The 22,154-nt window shown below is 33.8% G+C and overlaps 1 protein-coding gene across 1 annotated transcript in view; it reads left to right on the top strand.

The window, feature by feature from the left end:
- The window catches only part of LOC149808330 (son of sevenless homolog 1-like), a 107,988-nt gene that overhangs the window by 70,384 nt on the left and 15,450 nt on the right, over positions 1-22,154 (top strand). The window contains exons 15-21 of the mRNA XM_089975882.1: positions 478-600; positions 3,759-3,915; positions 6,155-6,256; positions 7,938-8,093; positions 10,676-10,858; positions 20,721-20,838; positions 21,641-21,813. Of these exons, the coding sequence (XP_089832008.1) occupies positions 478-600; positions 3,759-3,915; positions 6,155-6,256; positions 7,938-8,093; positions 10,676-10,858; positions 20,721-20,838; positions 21,641-21,813 (1,012 nt within the window). The remainder of the gene's footprint in view (positions 1-477; positions 601-3,758; positions 3,916-6,154; positions 6,257-7,937; positions 8,094-10,675; positions 10,859-20,720; positions 20,839-21,640; positions 21,814-22,154) is intronic.

Here is a 22,154-nt window from a genome sequence, read left to right as displayed (position 1 = left end):
TTTGTGGGCTGTTGATGTTTTGTATTTAAGTTTTTGCAAGTTAGGTACAGTGGGGGAGGGGAGAACACATCAATACACCAGACTTGTGGGTGTGAACAGTGGATTAAGATGAATACTATTTCTTACTTTGTAATTATTGCAGAGCTAGTTTTGGCATCAGCTTTTAGTGTTGGTGTTTTAAGCTTACAACCAATTTTTATTCTGCTCCATGTTTAGGTTATAAAGGAATATTTAATACTGCTATAAACAAATAACAAGTTACATTAGCATAATTTCTTTTACATAATTAACAGGGAAACTTGATTTGCAGGCATTTAGTTATATTAAGTTGTTAAAGCTTTATATAATTTCATGAAAATGTAAAATTAATTTGTGATGACTGACATAGTTGGGATACATTTTAAAGCAGTAGTGAAAAAGAAAAACAGATTTGATGATTGATTTTTACCTTGATTACATGCATTTCTCCCATGTTAGATTTGAGATTCATGAACCCCCAGTTGATCAACCGATAGAGGAAGAGGGGCAGAATGACACTCTGATGATACGGGATGATATAAAACGCTTCCGCAAAGAATATGTAAAGCCAGTGCAATTTCGGTAAGTTTAATAACTTGAAAAGCAGTCATTATATTTCTCTGAGATTGAATACTTTTCTAGAATTAATTAAATTCTTTGCTTAAAAGAAGGCTTTTGTTGACAACATTTACCAGGAGTACTGTAGTACAATTTAAAATGAAGTCATTACATTGTTATTGATACTTAGTAAATTTAAATCTTGTTTATGCAATCTAAGTGATACTTAGTGAAGTTAAATCTTGTCCATGCAATCTAATTGATACTAAGTAAATTTAAATCTTGTCTATGTGATCTGATTTTACACTTAGTAAATTTAAATCTTGTTGATGCGATCTAATTTTACATTTAGTAAATTTAAATCATCTCTATGCAATCCAATTGTTACATAGTACATTTAAATCTTGTCTATGTAATCCAGTTGATACATAGTCCATTTAAATCTTGTCTGTGCAATCCAATTGATACATAATAAATTTAAATCTTGTCTGTGCTATCCAATTGATACATAGTAAATTTAAATCTTGTCTGTGCAATCCAATTGATACATAGTAAATTTAAATCTTGTCTGTGTAATCCAATTGATACATAGTAAATTTGAATCTTCTCTATGCAATCCAATTGATACATAGTAAATTTAAATCTTGTCTATGCAATCCAGTTGATACATAGTACATTTAAATCTTGTCTATGCAATCCAATTGATACATAGTACATCTAAATCTCATCTATGCAATCCAATTGATACATAATAAATTTAAATCTTCTCTATGCAATCCAATTGATACATAGTAAATTTAAATCTTGTCTGTGTAATCCAATTGATACATAGTAAATTTAAATCTTCTCTATGCAATCCAATTGATACATAGTACATTTAAATCTTGTCTGTGCAATCCAATTGATACATGGTACATTTAAATCTTCTCTATGCAATCCAATTGATACATAGTAAATTTAAATCTTCTCTATGCAATCCAATTGATACATAGTAAATTTAAATCTTCTCTATGCAATCCAATTGATACATAGTAAATTTAAATCTTGTCTGTGTAATCCAATTGATACGTAGTAAATTTAAATCTTCTCTATGCAATCCAATTGATACATAGTAAATTTAAATCTTGTCTATGCAATCCAGTTGATACATAGTACATTTAAATCTTGTCTATGCAATCCAATTGATACATGGTACATTTAAATCTTGTATATGCAATCCAGTTGATACATAGTAAATTTAAATCTTGTCTGTGTAATCCAATTGATACATAGTAAATTTAAATCTTCTCTATGCAATCCAATTGATACATAGTAAATTTAAATCTTGTCTATGTAATCCAGTTGATACATAGTCCATTTAAATCTTGTCTGTGCAATCCAATTGATACATAATAAATTTAAATCTTGTCTGTGCAATCCAGTTGATACATAGTAAATTTAAATCTTCTCTATGCAATCCAATTGATACATAGTAAATTTAAATCTTGTCTGTGTAATCCAATTGATACATAGTAAATTTGAATCTTCTGTATGCAATCCAATTGATACATAGTAAATTTAAATCTTGTCTATGCAATCCAGTTGATACATAGTACATTTAAATCTCGTCTATGCAATCCATTTGATACATAGTAAATTTAAATCTTCTCTATGCAATCCAATTGATACATAGTAAATTTAAATCTTGTCTGTGTAATCCAATTGATACATAGTAAATTTAAATCTTCTCTATGCAATCCAATTGATACATAGTACATTTAAATCTTGACTATGCAATCCAATTGATACATGGTACATTTAAATCTTCTCTATGCAATCCAATTGATACATAGTAAATTTAAATCTTCTCTATGCAATCCAATTGATACATGGTAAATTTAAATATTGTCTGTGTAATCCAATTGATACATAGTAAATTTAAATCTTCTCTTTGCAATCCAATTGATACATAGTAAATTTAAATCTTATCTATGCAATCCAGTTGATACATAGTACATTTAAATCTTGTCTATGCAATCCAATTGACACATGGTACATTTAAATCTTGTCTATGCAATCCAATTGATACATAGTACATTTAAATCTCGTCTATGCAATCCATTTGATACATAGTAAATTTAAATCTTCTCTATGCAATCCAATTGATACATAGTAAATTTAAATCTTGTCTGTGTAATCCAATTGATACATAGTAAATTTAAATCTTCTCTATGCAATCCAATTGATACATAGTACATTTAAATCTTGACTATGCAATCCAATTGATACATGGTACATTTAAATCTTCTCTATGCAATCCAATTGATACATAGTAAATTTAAATCTTCTCTATGCAATCCAATTGATACATGGTAAATTTAAATATTGTCTGTGTAATCCAATTGATACATAGTAAATTTAAATCTTCTCTTTGCAATCCAATTGATACATAGTAAATTTAAATCTTATCTATGCAATCCAGTTGATACATAGTACATTTAAATCTTGTCTATGCAATCCAATTGACACATGGTACATTTAAATCTTGTCTATGCAATCCAATTGATACATAGTAAATTTAAATCTTGTCTGTGTAATCCAATTGATACATAGTAAATTTAAATCTTCTCTATGCAATCCAATTGATACATAGTAAATTTAAATCTTGTCTATGCAATCCATTTGATACATAGTACATTTAAATCTTGTCTCTGCAATCCAATTGATACATAGTAAATTTAAATCTTGTCTATCTAATCCAATTGATACATAGTAAATTTAAATCTTGTCTATCTAATCCAATTGATACATAGTAAATTTAAATCTGGTGTAAACAAAATGTGTTGTATAAGATAATTAGCTTGCTCTGTTTAATGACTGAACAGTGCTGATCTCTGATTGTTATTCATAAAGGGTTCCTTTTGAAAATGTTGCTATTCAGTTTTAAAAATGTTAAGAGCCTGTATATATGAGAAAAGTAAGTTGTAAACAATTAAAGAATGATTATTTGGACTCATGAGATTTGTATTTTGTCCATATAATCACCTGGGTATTAATAAAAGTAAATAGAACAAATTATTTTCTTTAAACATTAATCTTGATAATTTAACAGTCTTCATTATCCAGAAATCTATGCTGAAATGGTTTTTATGAGATAAGTTTGACTTGACTGTAATTTTGATGATTGTATTTAAATATTTCAGTGTTGTGAATGTGTTGCGGCATTGGGTAGACCACCATTTTTATGATTTTGAGAGGGACCAGGGTTTGCTTCACAAGCTTAAGGAATTCCTTGACACAGTGAAAGGAAAAGCCATGAGGAAAATGGCTGACTCCATTCTCAATGTCATACAAAGGAGGGTAAGTTTTATGGATATATATAATAGCCATAGTAACTCAGTGGTTAGTGTACTGGACTTATGACTAACCCAGTTGCAGGTTAGAATCCTCACTGGATCTGCATGGGTATGATATGTCCTTGGGCAAGGCAATTTATTCCATTTGCCCCATTACTAAATCTGTGTTGCTTGCTGTAAAACACCAAGCCAAACCAAACTGCAGATCTCAAATGTTTTTGTGAGGCTAAATGTTTGGGAACCATTAAAAAAATTAATAAGATTTACTCACATGAATAGCAACAAAATTGTTTATGATAATGTGCATATTTTAACTGTTTTAACATTTTTTAGCAACTTGGAGATAGGGTGAGATTGAAAAAATAAATCCAGTCAAAATTTATCAGATTGTGTATCCTACCCTAATTAGATAAGCAGTTGTTAAAATATCACAAGTTAAAATTTAAGAGTTCCATTTTTGGATGAAATAAATGAATTTAATTTTTCCTTTGAATGCATTCACCAATTACATTGACTGTGAGGAGAAGCTCCAATACCTCTTGAATCTAGTGATTGCGGAAAGATGGAATATTTTATCTTTAGCAGCTGTACACCATGTAAACAATGGGAAGAATCTCTTCACAATCCTTTTCCTTACCTACCCTCCCCAAAATAATGGGAAGAATCTCTTCACAATCCTTTTCCTTACCTCCCCTCCCCAAAACAATGGGAAGAATCTCTTCACAATCCTTTTCCTTACCTCTCCTCCCCAAAACAATGGGAAGAGTCTCTTCCCAGTTCTTTTCCTTACCTCTCCTCCCCAAAACAATGGGAAGAATCTCTTCACAATCCCTTTCCTTACCTCCCCTCCCCAAAATAATGGGAAGAATCTCTTCACAATCCTTTTCCTTACCTTCCCTCCCCAAAACAATGGGAAGAATCTCTTCACAATCCTTTTCCTTACCTCTCCTCCCCAAAACAATGGGAAGAGTCTCTTCCCAGTTCTTTTCCTTACCTCTCCTCCCCAAAACAATGGGAAGAGTCTCTTCACAGTCCTTTTCCTTACCTCTCCTCCCCAAAACAATGGGCATAATCTCTTCACAATCCTTTTCCTTACCTCCCCTCCCCATCACTTGGTGACTAGGGTTGTTGACTTAGTTTTAGCTTTTGTGTTATATGATGTACATTATATCTTGTACCTCTCACAGAAATGAAGTTAATATTTCTGGATTATTGACTATCCATTTACAAAGTTGGTACAGTATTGAGAATAAAGATATTTACTACATATTGTAACCATTATTTTGTAAATTGTTGATATTTGTTTGAATTTTGTGCAGAAAAGAGCGAAAACAACTTTAGTAGAGTTCAACAAATAATTTATTTCCCAAGAATACAAAGTGAAAATTTAAAAGGAACTCGCTGTGAATTAAATCACTAACAGTCTTAAAAGTTATATAACAGGTACAAAAGTGTTCAAAATAAAGGCCATTTAACAAAAAGGTGTTCCCATGTGGCAATGTTGGCAAGCTTGTCCGGTTTACAGTCATGTTCTTTGTTCAAGCGCCTATTCCTTAATTGTTGAGAACTTTATGCTTTGATAGCTGGCTTTAAAAACTCCTGAGAACCTAATTATTTAAGATTACAACTGTGGTATTAAATGTGTTACTTCAAACATGTGTGCCAGATGTTAGCAGTGATTAACCTAATTACTCAACTTAATTATTGTATTATGGATTAAGCCTGTTTGCTTGCACATGGAAATGAATGTTGGCAATGGCTTTAAGAAGTACTTCACTTTCTGGTATTCATTGTTTTTCATCTAAAAAATTTAAAAACAAAACTCAATTCACTTATAGCTGGAATATGTATGGCATGTATTTTAGTGTTACATATTGTTTCAGTTATTATTATTTCAGTGGGGTAGGCAGCTATACATTTTTCCAAAATATGACCCAGGGAGTAAGTCCTTGTGGGTAGGGAGAACCCTAGGGTAAATACAATTGCATGGTGTGAATTTGTCTTTTCATGTCCAATAGTTACAATATATGGCATTATGGTAGTGATCTCAGTAGTCAGAGATCATGGTCAGTCTAATAAGACAATAATGGTTCTTGCCCATTAAGTTTAATTAAAGACTATACAACATTGTCCATTGTCAAGGGAATTGAGACCCAATCTCCAGAATCAACATTACCATATTAGTGCCTACACAGTGAACTATTAAAGACAACTCAGACATTAAATTTTGTTTTTGTTTTCAGACAGAGTGTCCTGGTTCAGAGAGAGAGTTCACTTATCAGAAACCTCCTCCACCTATTGAAGTGCATCTGGCTCGACAGAAGGAGCAGTTTGATGTTCTCACAGTTAGTATTGATACAAAATAATACATACAGCTATATAATGGTAATGACAAAGAGTCTAATTGCTAATATTTCACCTCCCAAGAAATATTAAAGTAATTAAATATTTTCAGTCTGAAACAATAAAAAATACCAGTTGGCATTAAAAATTGGCATTAAAAATGGAAATGCACTTGTCCCGGTAATAATTTACCTTTGAAATTTACCAAAAATTATTTTTAGCTCTACTGGCCATAGACCAGATGAGCTTTGCCAATTATCTGTCAGTTTGTCAGCACAAAATTGTTATTGCTTCTACTCGTAAACTATGACATCTAAAATGACAGTGGTGCCAGGCAGGGCTCCATTATAGATTCCAAAGTAGCCATCTTGAAAGTCTTGTCGTTGTTTCTTCTGGTTGGCTTGTCATATTGACATTGGGGTTTTGCCAGAAAGCTTATTATGATGACTTGTTGGTCCTAAATAGAAGTGTTGTTAGTTGGATATTTCAGCCATCTTGGCAGCTGTCTTGAAAGTCTTATCATTACTCTTCCAGAATTGAAAGCCATATCAGTGTAGAATTTTGAACAGAAAACTTCTAATGATTTCTTGTTGGTACTAAATGAACATGGCACTGACTTGACATCAAGTATGGTTGTCATAGTACTCATCTTGAAAATCTTGTTATCATTACTCATCTTAAATGGAAGGCCATTTTGACATGGAACTTTGACCAGAATGGTATGTATGGTGCCATATTGGTCTACCAGAAGACTTCTTCTGATACCTAGTTGCTCATAAATGAAACTGGTGCTAATAAAAAATCCAGTATGGTTGCCATGATGGCCATCTTAAAACACTTGACACTACTCTTCCAAAATGGCTGGTCATATTGACATTGGGTTTTCATTTGAAGTCTTGAAATGATGTCTGCTTGGTCCTAAATGAAAATAGTGCTACTCTGAAACGACTGTAACAGCAGCTACTTTGAAAATTTTGTTATCGCTGAAGACTATTAGAGATGGCTTCAACCCTCAGATGTTTAAAGGAAGAAATAGTCATATGTTGAATTCCTGGAAATTCTTTTCGATCAATAGAGTGTCAATCCATTAGGGGATTTTTGTTTTTTAAAAAGAAAATTTATCTCTGGTTTTGATCAACATATTTTAATACATCTTCTTCTTTTTTTTATATTGCTTTATGTCTTTTATGCCGTGTGACAGGGATCAACATTTTATCATCATGATCAATTTAGTTTGAGTATATGTTTTGCATGATAATGCTTACAGAGGTTGTTGAATGCTACTAAAAGCTTAGTAGAGGCATGCTATGTATTTGCTATTGTCCATAGAATGATAAAGGAGGAAGAAGCTATTTCATTTTGAGATCCAAAATCAGCAGGAACTATCATGTCAATATTAATTTCCTATAGGTACTGTTGTTGGATGTCTTTTTTGTGTGGAAACAGTAAAATCAGCTTATGAAGCTGGACAAGCTGCAACAGTGCTGCAAAAGTCGAGGCTTTCTTATATATTAATTATTGTTTGGATTTCTTCTGCTGCTGATTCTGTTGCATATTCTTTCTTACTAAGTTATTGTAGGATTAATGATGTTTGTATATGAATCTTAAACAGACATGATAAACTATGAATACAGAAGTAATGATTGTTACCACCAAAGTTTTTGTCCTGTGCTTTTTTTTCAGCTTCATCCTATTGAAATAGCAAGACAGATCACACTGTTGGAGTTTGATTTGTACAGAGCAGTCCAACCTTCAGAACTAGTAGGAAGTGTCTGGATGAAGGCAGACAAATACAAAACATCACCAAATCTACTAAAGATGATTGAATTTTCCAATATGGTATGTTCTGCCTTTGTTGGAGTTTGGTTTAAAAGTTTTTGTAGTGTAATTGGTTAATAATGAGCCTAAAGGAATAAGTAAATATGTATAAAAAAAAGAATTTTAGTCTTAAAATGAAATGGTAAAAAGTACGTGAATTTAATTTATATTCAGAATCAAATTAGCTCTTTGCCTAATCTATAAATTTCTTGAATCTATATTTCAAATTACTGACCATTATGGTTTCTGATTTTATGGTTTAATGTGAGATTGTGTATTTATATCGATATTTACATTTGCACCTGTTGAATGGAAAGATATACAAGCTATCAAAAAAAGTCACAAAAAAAGGACCAGCTTCAAAGAGAATTAGTTGAACTGTTTATAAGTTGTTCATTAATAATCTGAACAGACAGAGTCTGTCATTAATAATCCAAACAGACAGAGTCTGTCATTAATAATCCAAACAGACAGAGTCTGTCATTAATAATCCAAACAGACAGAGTCTGTCATTAATAATCTGAACAGACAGAGTCTGTCATTAATAATCCAAACAGACAGAGTCTGTCATTCATAATCCAAACAGACAGAGTCTGTCATTCATAATCCAAACAGACAGAGTCTGTCATTAATAATCCAAACAGACAGAGTCTGTCATTAATAATCCAAACAGAGTCTGTCATTCATAATCCAAACAGACAGAGTCTGTCATTAATAATCCAAACAGACAGAGTCTGTCATTCATAATCCAAACAGAGTCTGTCATTAATAATCCAAACAGACAGAGTCTGTCATTCATAATCCAAACAGACAGAGTCTGTCATTAATAATCCAAACAGACAGAGTCTGTCATTCATAATCCAAACAGACAGTCTGTCATTAATAATCCAAACAGAGTCTGTCATTCATAATCCAAACAGACAGAGTCTGTCATTCATAATCCAAACAGACAGAGTCTGTCATTAATAATCCAAACAGACAGAGTCTGTCATTAATAATCCAAACAGACAGAGTCTGTCATTAATAATCCAGACAGACAGAGTCTGTCATTAATAATCCAAACAGACAGAGTCTGTCATTCATAATCCAAACAGACAGAGTCTGTCATTAATAATCCAAACAGACAGAGTCTGTCATTCATAATCCAAACAGACAGAGTCTGTCATTAATAATCCAAACATTAATAATCCAAACAGACAGAGTCTGTCATTCATAATCCAAACAGATAGAGTCTGTCATTAATAATCCAAACAGACAGAGTCTGTCATTAATAATCCAAACAGACAGAGTCTGTCATTCATAATCCAAACAGACAGTCTGTCATTCATAATCCAAACAGACTAGAGTCTGTCATTCATAATCCAAACAGACAGTCTGTCATTCATAATCCAAACAGACAGAGTCTGTCATTAATAATCCAAACAGACAGAGTCTGTCATTAATAATCCAAACAGACAGAGTCTGTCATTCATAATCCAAACAGACAGAGTCTGTCATTCATAATCCAAACAGACAGTCTGTCATTCATAATCCAAACAGACAGAGTCTGTCATTCATAATCCAAACAGACAGTCTGTCATTCATAATCCAAACAGAGTCTGTCATTAATAATCCAAACAGACAGAGTCTGTCATTCATAATCCAAACAGACAGAGTCTGTCATTAATAATCCAAACAGACAGAGTCTGTCATTAATAATCCAAACAGACAGAGTCTGTCATTAATAATCCAAACAGACAGAGTCTGTCATTCATAATCCAAACAGACAGAGTCTGTCATTCATAATCCAAACAGACAGAGTCTGTCATTAATAATCCAAACAGACAGAGCCTGTCATTAATAATCCAAACAGACAGAATCTGTCATTCTTCCATTTTTACATTATGGTAAATATGTTTGTCAGTCTTTTCTAGCTTTCCTACTATGTTAATTTCAAACATTTGTTTTTGCAATAATTATATTATTTGCTTCCCCTTGCCTTGGGCAGGTTTAATCCTGGTAGCGATTTTGAAAACAGAAAGCATCAAGGATAGTAGAATGCACAACACTTAATCAACTCATTCATTCATTTCTTGCCTAAATGGCACTAGGTGGATCCCTAAGATTATCCACTTTTTCATGTTTTAAACAAAGCAGAGTTCTCAATGTAAACAGTTAACCTGCTCATTCTCTTTTTCCAATTCCTGGAAAGTCCATTTTCAATGAAGGGGTGAGAGTCCTAGGACTGCAAATATATGGAATGTAAAACCTGTGTTGTCTGTATCCAATATTTCAAATATTTAGTTTGATTGTTTATCAGAGTAATTTAAAAAAATAAAAATGGCAGCTTAAATCTTTGTAAGTGGATTTGAAGGGATGAAATTCCCAGAGTTACAGAAAGTTGTAGAATTAATTGGAACGTAGAATTAATCGGAACTTATTGAAGATAATGAACTAAATCACATCTGTTTCAAAAAATAGAATTGCCCAGCAAATATGGTTTGAAACACAAACAACATGACAGTGTTAGGTACCATATTGGTATTTTTGACACATTTTTTTTTATCATTATACAAACTGCCAGGGGAGTGGGCAAATAAGATATTTGCATTTTTCTTTTTCAGTTCACATTTTGGTTGGAAAAGTGCATCATTGAAGCAGAGAACTTGGAGGAGAGAGTGGCAATAGTGTGTCGGTGTATAGAGATCATGACGGTTTGCCAGGAGCTCAATAACTTTAATGCAGTGCTTGAAATTGTTAGTGCATTGAACTCTGCACCAGTACATAGACTAGAGCATACATTCAGTGTAAGTTGGAGCTTAAATTCTGAGCAGAATATTTCATCATGCGAGTGGATATTCAATTGTCTCTTTTTTTCTTTTTCTTTTTGCAAAAGTGGAATATCATTTCTACCTGTGACAGGTAAGTTGTGTATCGTGTGCATGCTTAGTAATGGATTGTACACAAATTCAGTTCCAACAGGTAATTATTGCGTGTACGGAAATCCCATTATGCAGCAATGAAATTTGTCTGTGTCGGATCATGGGTAATAAGTCAGGGACAGTCGCAGAGAGTGAATTAAGCACTCTAAAAATGAACTTTTGATGTAAAACTGTTATGCAGGAAAGTGATATTTATGTTGCCCACTAATGACACCAATCAGATTTATTGACAATTCACTTGGTTGTTACCAAGTTGATGAAGCCAAAATGCTTGCTGTCAAATTATTCCAGTAGCAGTTTCTTTTTTTTTCTGTCATAAACTTTTAAAAATATCAACAGCAGCAGTTCACTGCATAGGCTAATAAAGAGACATACAGATTTAACTTTACACCACAGCACTAGTACCATCAGCATCAACAACAAATCCACTACTGCAGGAATCCTAATCATATATATTTCCTAATGACATATTGAAATATATCAGCAGGAGAAAAATGATATTGCCATAGTGGTGATGCCACTTTCATCACCACAATGGCAATAATAATATCACTTTTGGAACTACTTTTCTTTTTAGGAAGTATATCTACCTTTAGGCATGTTCTTCAGACCTGTATTTCCATATTTAGACCCATCATTAATTTGACAAAATGCACATTTTGAAGCATTATGTGTACAATCTAAATTTGTAAAAGTTGCTGTCCAAAATTATTGTAAAGTTTTAGAACTTATTTTTAGTTATGTATCAGTGCAGCTGATAATCATATTTACACAGAATGGAGAAACAAATCCATGCAAAGTCTTTTGCCTTAAAAAATACATAACAACAGAAAATCTATTTTATTTTAGTAATTTTAAGGAAATATTCACTTGTGAAGTGGACGCATTTTGTATTCTCACTTGTGATTTTGCCACTTGTAACAATACACTTAGGAAATATTTCCTTATATCTACTCAAAAAATGTAGATATCGTTTTTATAGTATATGAACAATTTCTTTTGGTATTGTAATTCAGATTTATCAAGTCTCTCTATTTTGGTAGCCTAGGATAATCTCTAAATAGTGTCCATTATTTAATATCACACATCTAATCAAGTAGTTGAGACTGACCAGTAGTTACTGCTTTGATGTTAAGCTCTGTGTCAGCCAGTGCAACTTCCTCCTGGACACAGTCTGGATAAGCAACTTTTAAAGCCACACCCTGTGATATTAATAAGCAGATAAAACCAGGTCCTGCCTATGGACACATTCCTGCTCTTTACGTTTCCCTCACATTGTGGCTTACTATAGTGCCATTGGATAGTGCCATTGGAATGGCACAATAATCACAGTATTTTTTGGTTTGTTTCAAGACAAAGTGAAATCAGTCTTTAAAGGACGCTCAGGGAACCTCACAATTATGACTTATATGCATATATATCTTGCTCATGGAGGTTAAGTATTTCACAAAACCTGTGAAAAGTAGGGTTCATCAATTTTTCTTATGTGAAGGCATCCACTAATGCAGGTTCCTCTATATAATACATTCCCATTGGAAAATAAGCTCTGCTGATTCTCAAATCCAGCCCATACGGAAATAGCAAGAAATGGTGTCTTTCCTGACTAGACAAAGCGAAGAAATTCTACCAATTACCTCCTCTTAACACTGCTAGGTAGCTACCTATCAACATATGTTTAGCAGTTTAAGCTTTTTTCATGTATGTGTGATTTAGCTTTTTAACGTAGCTTTAACAATTTTTAGTCATATCGCTATGATGTCTGCAGTGTGGCAGTTTAAAGTGCTGTCGAGCACTGGGGCATCATGCCACAGACATGTAGCATGACGTCCCACCCAGTCACATTATCCTGACACCAAGCTGACCACTCCTAACACTAACCTCTTAATGCTTAGCACAAAGTGAAGCAGATTGAAGCTTTTTGCTGTTGTATAATCACCACATTGCCTCCTGATATTTAAGAAAAATCAACTTGAATCCTACCTATCCATCTAGAAAGTTGGTATAATATTGATTATTAATGTATTTGCTACAAACTATGATTATTTTTGTATTTTGATCAGTAATTTTGTGAACTTTTAGTTTTATGTCCTCCAGCATGATACCATTTGTGCTTCTTGTTTGTTTTGTTTGCATAAACTGCTTGAATTTTGTTTCCCCTTTTTTATTATTGAGTGCAGTATTACGATAAGAAAACATTTATGGGTTGTTATTTTTGATTGTTTTTGTCAACCTTGCATGTAGCGATACTGGTCATGGACCTGAGTAATTTTTTGGATGGTCTATTGTCTGTCATTTGTCATCCGTCTGTTCATTAAAGCCAGTTTTTTATCACTGTTCCTCCTAAAATTCTTGGAGGATTGCTTGGAAAGTTTACACACATATTCATCTCATACTTTAGTTGGTCCTAAATTAAAATTGTGCTGCTCTGAAAATCTTGTTATTGCTACTCCTTGTGATACACATGGATATGTATAGTGCTGACTTTTAAAAAACATTGTTTTATAAGGTGGATTACTGATTTTTTAACATTGTTTTATAAGGCGGATTACTGGTTTTTTAACATTGTTTTATAAGGTGGATTACTGGTTTTTTAACATTCTTTTATAAGGTGGATTACTGGTTTTTTAACATTGTTTTATAAAGTGGATTACTGGTTATTTAGCATTGTTTATAAGATGGATTACTGGTTTTTTAACATTGTTTTATAAAGTGGATTACTGTTTTTTTTAGCATTGTTTTATAAGACAGATTACTGGCTTTTTAACATTGTTTTATAAGATGGATTACTGGCTTTTTAACATTGTTTTATAAGGTGGATTACTGGCTTTTTAACATTGTTTTATAAGGTGGATTACTGGTTTTTTTAACATTGTTTTATAAGATGGATTACTGGCTTTTTAACATTGTTTTATAAGGTGGATTACTGCTTTTTAACATTGTTTTATAAAGTGGATTACTGGCTTTTTAAGATTGTTTTATAAGATGAATTACTGGCTTTTTAAGATTGTTTTATAAGATGGATTACTGGCTTTTTAACATTGTTTTATAAGGTGGATTACTGCTTTTTAACATTGTTTTATAAAGTGGATTACTGGCTTTTTAACATTGTTTTATAAGATGGATTACTGGTTTTTTTAATATTGTTTTATAAAGTGGATTACTGGTTTTTTTAAATTTTATAAGGTGGATTACTGGTTTTTTTATACAACCTCTAGGTTAGTGCAGCATATAGTGGTCACTTCATTTAAGCTTGACATGGCATCATCAGTGGTTTTGTCCATATAAAAACATTGGTCAGATTGAATGTTTGGGGCCACACATCCAATTCAAACCTGGTAAGACAAGACATCTTTCTTCTCTCATTTGCACTGAAACCACATCATTCTTTGACTCTGTGCTTACTTCCCATTGGTATTCCATAGCTCCATAGCTGTTTGTTGGTCATCTTGAAGATATGCAGAAGCAGGCAGCACAGCTGTCTTTATGGCATACTCCAGCCTTTAGGCTACGTGAGTCTCAGCCGCAGTGGAGACTGTCATTGGCATTAATAATGAAGGCCACCTGGTGAAATATCTGGCAGCAGTAAGCCTCTCTGTTTAAGAGGCAGTTTAAAAAAGGGGAAAGGAAACACTGCTTCTCTTTACCCAAACCTCCCTATCATTGCCAGTGACTTGAGACCCCACCAGCCCAACAACAACCTGTCTCGTGGTACAAAGCTCACTTTTGGTATGCTTGGATTGACCCTTTTCCACAAAAGTAAGGGGTGATGCAGGTTAGTTTTGGAGGGTCTTTGGATTTCATTTATCTGGTCCCCCCTGCACTTTCATTTTCCTCTTCTGTGGCAGACATCCCATCTGATCCAGAGAAGGTGAAAATTTGCACAAAGTGATCTGGTCTTTACTCATCAAGTGGGTCATGAGATAGTTTGCATGTTGAATTCTCCTGGATTTTATTTTAGGGTTTTTCTTGTACCCAATGTCAACAGGAAGCTCAGGTTAGTCATAGATCTCTAAAAGCTTAGCAATTGCTTAGCCTTGCCTAAGTTATAAATGGAAGAAGCAGGGTCTTTGAGGCTTTTATTCAAAAACAGTGCATATTTTTATATCCCTGTGCACCCCATGTGTTACTTCAGAGTTTAATGCCATTTTGTTTGGTTTGGCTTCCAAGGAACTCTATACCTTGTACTCTTATATCAGTCTCACACTCAGACTTCAAGGACTGGTCCAAGATTGGCCACATATCCCTTTGAATGCCACCATCTCAAGTGGTTAAATTCTTTCTCTGGCTTTTTGTGGAGAAGAAGGCTAGCATTTTTCAATAGCAAAAGCTACAGTTACATGATTTCTGATATATTTTGGCATCATGGTAGAAGGGATATAGGTTAAAATAAGGATGTATCAGACTTGCAGACCAATTTTGACATGAAAAGACCCAGATCACTCAGTGTTTCTCAAGTGGAATTTTCATGGGATTTGACATGACTCAACACAGATAAATTCAAGCCTTTATCCATGATCTTGAAGCAGTTGCTATTTCTTTTATGGCAATGGTTTTAGCATGCATTTTGAACATTTTGCATGCATTTTGATGAACCTGAACCATATCCAGATCAGATCAGAAGATTCTATGGGGCTGTGATGAAACAGGGATTCATAGCTAAGAACTGGCTACCATTGATGAACAAACAAAAGTGGTTATCCCAATCCCACTGTGTGACTGATATATTGGGATAGGTGGCAACACATTACCTGGTCCTTTCTTTCAGGCATTACTTTGATGAATGGATAAAAGTCATGGGTCACAGCATCTCTTTGCACTGGCAAAGGCTGTTAAAGAGAACATAACCCCTATTGTCATGGCTGAGGTATGTGATATACACTGTGTACTCTGAGGTATGACAAGATTAGATACGCTAAATGAAAGTTTCAGCTCATAAGGTTTGGGTGATCTCTGCAAGTCTCACATTCAGATTCAGCATTTCCTTCTGAAACATTACTGAAGCTGTTGGTTGGCATGCACAGCCAACCTTCTCCAGTTTCTGTTCAAGATCTAGCATTTACAGCAAAAAGAATTGAATATGGTGGGTCCTATGGCTGTCACAGATAACCATTAGATCCATTTGACGTCAGAGAACCTACTAATGGGTGTGGATTTAGTGCTTTCACTAAATTTACCCAAATTTTCTCTGAAGAAAGCATCATTCATATTTTTAATCAGTATATAGATATCATATATTATTTGACCAATGGTTTTGCTGTCTTCATGTTACGAGAGTTTTTTTTATCCTTCATATAGTCTCTAGCTACATTATGCCAAATGGTATCTGTGGTAGCAGTTGGATGCACGTGGATTTCTTACTCCTATTACCCGTTTTCCTAATGTTAATGTGATAAGGGAATGTATTCAACCGAGAAAGTAAATTATTTAGTAAATTATGTTTCTCCAAGAATACTTATCCAGTCACATTGCTGTTAAACCATGCCAGACCTTTGAGTTAGCCTCAATCACTGTTAAATGCCAGAATCATCAAATTAGATGATTTTGTGCATCTGAGATAGTACCACAACCTTACAGTATAAGGTCACTGTTACCAACATTTGACATTTTACTGGATTATGTTATTTTGCATTTACCATTTGTATAATACTTTTCAACTTGGAATGATGAAACTTGCAGTGTGCCCTCACCCCAAGAAACTTGTACACCCATACAGATTTTAAAATTGAAATGCATCAAGGATATAAAAAATGCACAAACCTTACTCTTGTCATTCATAGGTTTATAAATTCTAACTCAGTTGTCACCAAGCAGTCCCTAACATTGTTATTTTCTTCATGTTTCAAACCAAACGAGGTTTTCATTGTCAACGAGGAGCCTGCTCACTTTCACTTTAACTTGTTACTGGAAGACCCCATTTTCAGTGAAGGGGTGGATGCAAGGCCTATACAAGCATAGAAGGGAAACAGTTTGTCATCTGCATCCAATGTATGCTGCATCTTATTCTAATATTTCTTTAATAAATTTAAAAAAAGGTGGAGAAAATGCCCTTTCGTCTCATTGTTATGGAAAATTATGGAATCATCTAGAGTTTATAGAACACTATGAACTACATCTTTCATGCTGTGTGAACAACACAGGCTTGAACACACAAATATGGATGCTGTGTTAGTTTTGAAGTTCTGTTTTATTTAAAATACGAAGAAGGTGACAGTGTAAGGGATCACTAAGTTATAATCAAGTTAGATCCTATAAATCAGTGAATTGAGTAAGTTTTGTTTATTTTTTTATATCCATGCTTTTCACTTTTAAAATCATTAGAGGGATACAAGCTCATGGGAGGGAGAGTACAGAGAAACTCTAGCAAGAGGAAATATCTTTATGGGTACTACACCCTCATCATAAAAATAGGTGACTGACCCATATTTTGCGCATTACTTTTGTTAAATTATATATTTTTTATTGTTCATGCTTAAACATTAACGTAAATAATTGTATGAATTTCCGTTGGTATCCCACCCATGCAGAAAAATTACTGTGACCTATATTTCAGATTTTACTGGCTTAGGTTAAACTTTTTCATTTAGCTATGTGCATACTATCCTATCAAGAATCATGAAACTTGGTTCATTTCAGTAGATTGACCTCTCCATTGGCCTAATGGTTAGAGCATCTGCCTCGGATGCAGGAGGTTGCAGGTTCAAACCCTGGCTGAGCCATACCAGAGACTTATTAAAATGGCTTTGGCTAAGATTTTCCATTTAGCTCATGATCGCAAGTTTGCTATATTCATACTCTCCTACCTAGAATGATAAAACTTTGTGAGTGGATGCATCATGATAAGTTCTACATCCTTATTGTAAGAAGTCTTTGTGATGTATTTCATGTTTCAGTGACTATGTTGAAATTGTGTTTAAAGTTCATTAAAGTGTTGCCATTCATGTTCCAATCAGGAAACTTGGCAATTGGCTGTATCTTTATTAGTAATATACCTTTAGAACCAAAAGGTCATTAGCTTTACTAATATAGGTTTAATTGTGTTTATGACCACAAAAATTTTTCCATTCTATGTATATCCTAGCCCACTCATGAGGTTCTTTCTGACCAGAGCCATATGAAGCAGGAATAAATGTTTATTCTTAGTAAACTTTCCATATTACTGTGGTGATTTTACGTTGCAGATTGTGATAAGTTACCCTCAACAGGTTAACAATGTATTGTAGACATGGAATGTGGACTAGATGAGTGTAGAGCATGCTGCATGCTTTATCTGTAGTGGCTAATCAAGGTAATTACTGATGCAGGACAATGCTTGTATTACTGGCAATTTCTCTATGATTACTCAGAACTGCTTCTGGGGGCCCCAAGTGGCCGAGTGGTCTAAAGCGCTCTCTGTTACGGATCACTGCCATCTCACCTCTGTCTGCGTGGGTTCGAGTCTTGGATTCGGCTAATGTGGGTATGTGAGAAAGCTTGCCAGTAGCTTCTCGTGGGTCAGTGGTTCTTTCCGGGGTTTTCCCAGGTTCTTCCTCCACCATTAATACTGGCCACCATGTCGGCTAATGTGGGTATGTGAGAAAGCTTGCCAGTAGCTTCTCGTGGGTCGGTGGTTCTTTCCAGGGTTTTTCCTGGGTTCTTCCTCTACCATTAATACTGGCTGCCATGTATAGCCTATCATATGCTGAAAAATGGCATTAAACCATACAACAGCAACAACAGAACTGCTTCAGTGGCCTAGTGGTTAGTGCATCTGCCTCGGATGTGGGAATTTCATGGTTCTAACCCTGGCTGAATCATACCCAAGACTTATAAAAATGGTACTAACAGCTGCCTAGCTAAGTGGTCAGCATTAAGAGGTTAGTGTTAGGACTGGTCAGCCTGGTGTCAGGATAATATGACTGGGTGGGACATGATGCCACACATCTGTGGCATAATACCCTAGTGCTAGACATCACTATATACTGCCACACTGCAGACATTGTAGCATTATGGCTGAATTTTTTTTAAAGATATGTTAAAAATCCAAAATACACACTCAGTTACTCAAATGTTCACCTAGCAAACTCAGGCTTGCTGCACTGGACACTGATAATAACTTCTATGAATGACGATAATTGTTAAAAAAAAAGTAATAAATACAAAAACAGCATTAATCTCTGGTTGTTATCACCTTATTAGTGTGCTTTCTACATTGAAGTTCTTTTTTGTTGTTTGTTTTATGCCCTGACACAGTGCATTGGTTGGTTGGTTTGTTTAATAGTGTGTCAGCACATTACCGGCTATATAGTCTCTATTAAAAGTTAAATTTTTATTTTGAAAAAGATCAAAGTTAAAATATAATCAGAAGAGGAGAAGAAATTCAAAAAGAACACTTTAATTTAAAAAATGGCTGAAATTTCTTTGTTAAGATCACTTTATGTCTGATCTTTCATCATGATAATTGTTTGCAATGCCTACTGGGGACTACTAACAGCTTCACAGAGGACGATGTAAATGTTGGTTACACACTGCATGATAATCGATGTTTGCAATGGCTACTGGGGACTACTAACAACTTCACAGAGGACGATGTAAATGTTGGTTATACACTGCATGATAATTGATGTTTGCAATGGTTACTGAGGACTACTAACAGCTTTATAGAGGACAATGTAAATGTTGGTTACACATTGCATGATAATTGATGTTTGCAATGGCTACTGGGGACTACTAACAGCTTCACAGAGGACAATGTAAATGTTGGTTACACACTGGTTAAAAAAAGGCAGAGCTGAATTTTGCTGTTAGCTACACATTTTCTTTCTCTACTTTAAACCATTAAAAGGAATGTGAATAACATACAAAAAGGGCTTTCAATATCAATAATAAGTGTAACATATCTGTTATTTTTTTTAACCTCCGTCATGGACCATTAAAATGATTACAAAGTTTGTTATGACCACCCTAGCAGAAAGTTTGAGCAGTAGTTGAAAGGTGAAATGAATGACTCACATGGGTTGGGCTAAAAATAGGTTTGGTCCTAAGTAGTAAATTTGCCTTTTCTTCCAAGTACCTGAACTTTACTTTTGTTGGACTACATATTTGAGTGACAAACAGAAAGTTCGTAACTTAATGCAACCTGTTTGCAGGTAAATTGTTTTCCATTCCAATTTCACTGTCAAAATTCACCAGAAACAGAATTAAATAGTCCCTTCCTTTTATAAATAAGTGGATTTGTGCATTTAAAGTAATTTGTCAGCACATGATATTCTATAAATGGCATCCGGTATATTTGGTAGAGGAAGAAGCTGGGAAAACTCTGAGAAGAATCACTGGGCCAGGGAGCTATTTGCAAGCTTTCCCACATACCCACAATGGTCAAGCTGAGGCTTGAACCCATGTGGACATAGGCGAGATGTCAGTGATCTATAAAGGCGAACATTTTTGACCACTTGGCCACCTAGTCTATCCTCCTCCCCCACAAAAATAATGCATGTAATTAGACTTTTAGAAATAATTGCAGTGATATTTACAAAAGATGAAGAATAATATGGTTTTAGTCAGTGAGAAGCTTGCACATTTCTATCATTAACTATGAAGACATATGTAGTACGGATCGATACATTTCTTATAACACACTGTATTGGTATGAACCCTGTGGTTTGTGATATATCATTGTACAGTCAACACAGCAGAATATTACAGAATTTCACTATGTTGTTACTCTGCCTTTTCTTTGTGTCTTCTACAGGAGGTCCCACATCGCTTTATGAAAGTGTTAAATGAGGCTAAAGAATTGAACTCTGACCATTTCAAGAAATACACTGAAAAATTACGTTCCATAAATCCACCTTGTGTTCCATTCCTAGGTATGTACTCTTATAATTGTGGTTATGATGATAGTGATAATTGGAAGGTGTTGGGAGAGAGATAATAGTATATTTTATTCAGTAATTTAGGCCACTGGACCATATTACAAAATACAAGTAAATATAATGTGCACAGTGGTTTAAAGAAGTTAAATACGGTATTCATCATGAATATACATACATAATTTCCAATAATTGGTGCATTATTTTATAAAGATGTTACTACCTCTAAGTATATTATTCACCATTCATTTGAGTTATCAAAGATTGTCAAAGACAAAAAGCTGAATTGATGTAGTAAGAAAATTTCTTATATTTAATATATTGCTATGACTCATTAGGGATACAAATTTTTCTACAGACTGAAAGAGATAATAAACTTCATTGAAGTATTTCTTTCTTATATTGTAATAAGCTGGACAAACACAAAACAAAATGGAATTCATCTTCTACCAAATAAACATTATTTTTCTGGCATAGTTTGCAATACATATTTCTCGCAGTGGGGGTGGGGAGAGAGAGAGATGTTGAACTTACAGATAGAAAGTTAAAGAATGAGGTTTAATTGTGCATCTTTTTTTTTTGTAACAAAAGATAACTAGCATGCAGTCTTTTATCCAGATGGAGCAGATTATGCTTTCTTTACTCTTGAAACAAAAAAAAATTTATTAAAAGCGCATTATATGGCTTATTCTGTTCTATTCAAGGAAGACATTGGACATTTATTTGTGATTCTGAGACTTCTGTTGTATGCTTGTCTTTAAAATTGTTCATACACCTGTATCTTCATCTTTTTCTTCAGGGATGTACCTGACTAATATTATCTACATTGAGGAAGGTAACCCTGACTTCCTCCCAAGACGCACAGAGGGGTTGATAAACTTCAGCAAAAGGCGGAAAATAGCAGAAAATACAGGGGAAATACAGCAATATCAAAATCAACCTTACTGCTTGACTGTGGAATCAGACATAAGGGTAAACAATTTTAACTTTTTGGACCTTCAGAATTATATTGGAATACTATATATATATATATATATATATATATATATATATATATATATATATATATATATATATATATATATATATATATATATATATATATATATATATATATATATATAAATACAGATGTTTTCTAAAAGGTGAATTTCTTTAAATGCTTTCCGACATAAATAAAGTTTATATTAGGTACAACAAACATTTCTTGAAAGAGGGTTGCATGTATTGATGCATAATGAATATATGAACATATGTGTATATATGCAGCTTTCCATTTTTATAATGTGGAAATTGAAGTTCATTACTTCTGA

This window comes from Sinohyriopsis cumingii, chromosome 1 (assembly GCF_028554795.1).
Source record: "Sinohyriopsis cumingii isolate HCF-2022 chromosome 1, ASM2855479v2, whole genome shotgun sequence".
Taxonomy (NCBI): Eukaryota; Metazoa; Mollusca; class Bivalvia; order Unionida; family Unionidae; genus Sinohyriopsis; species Sinohyriopsis cumingii.
This window is presented reverse-complemented; position numbering and strand designations above follow the sequence as displayed.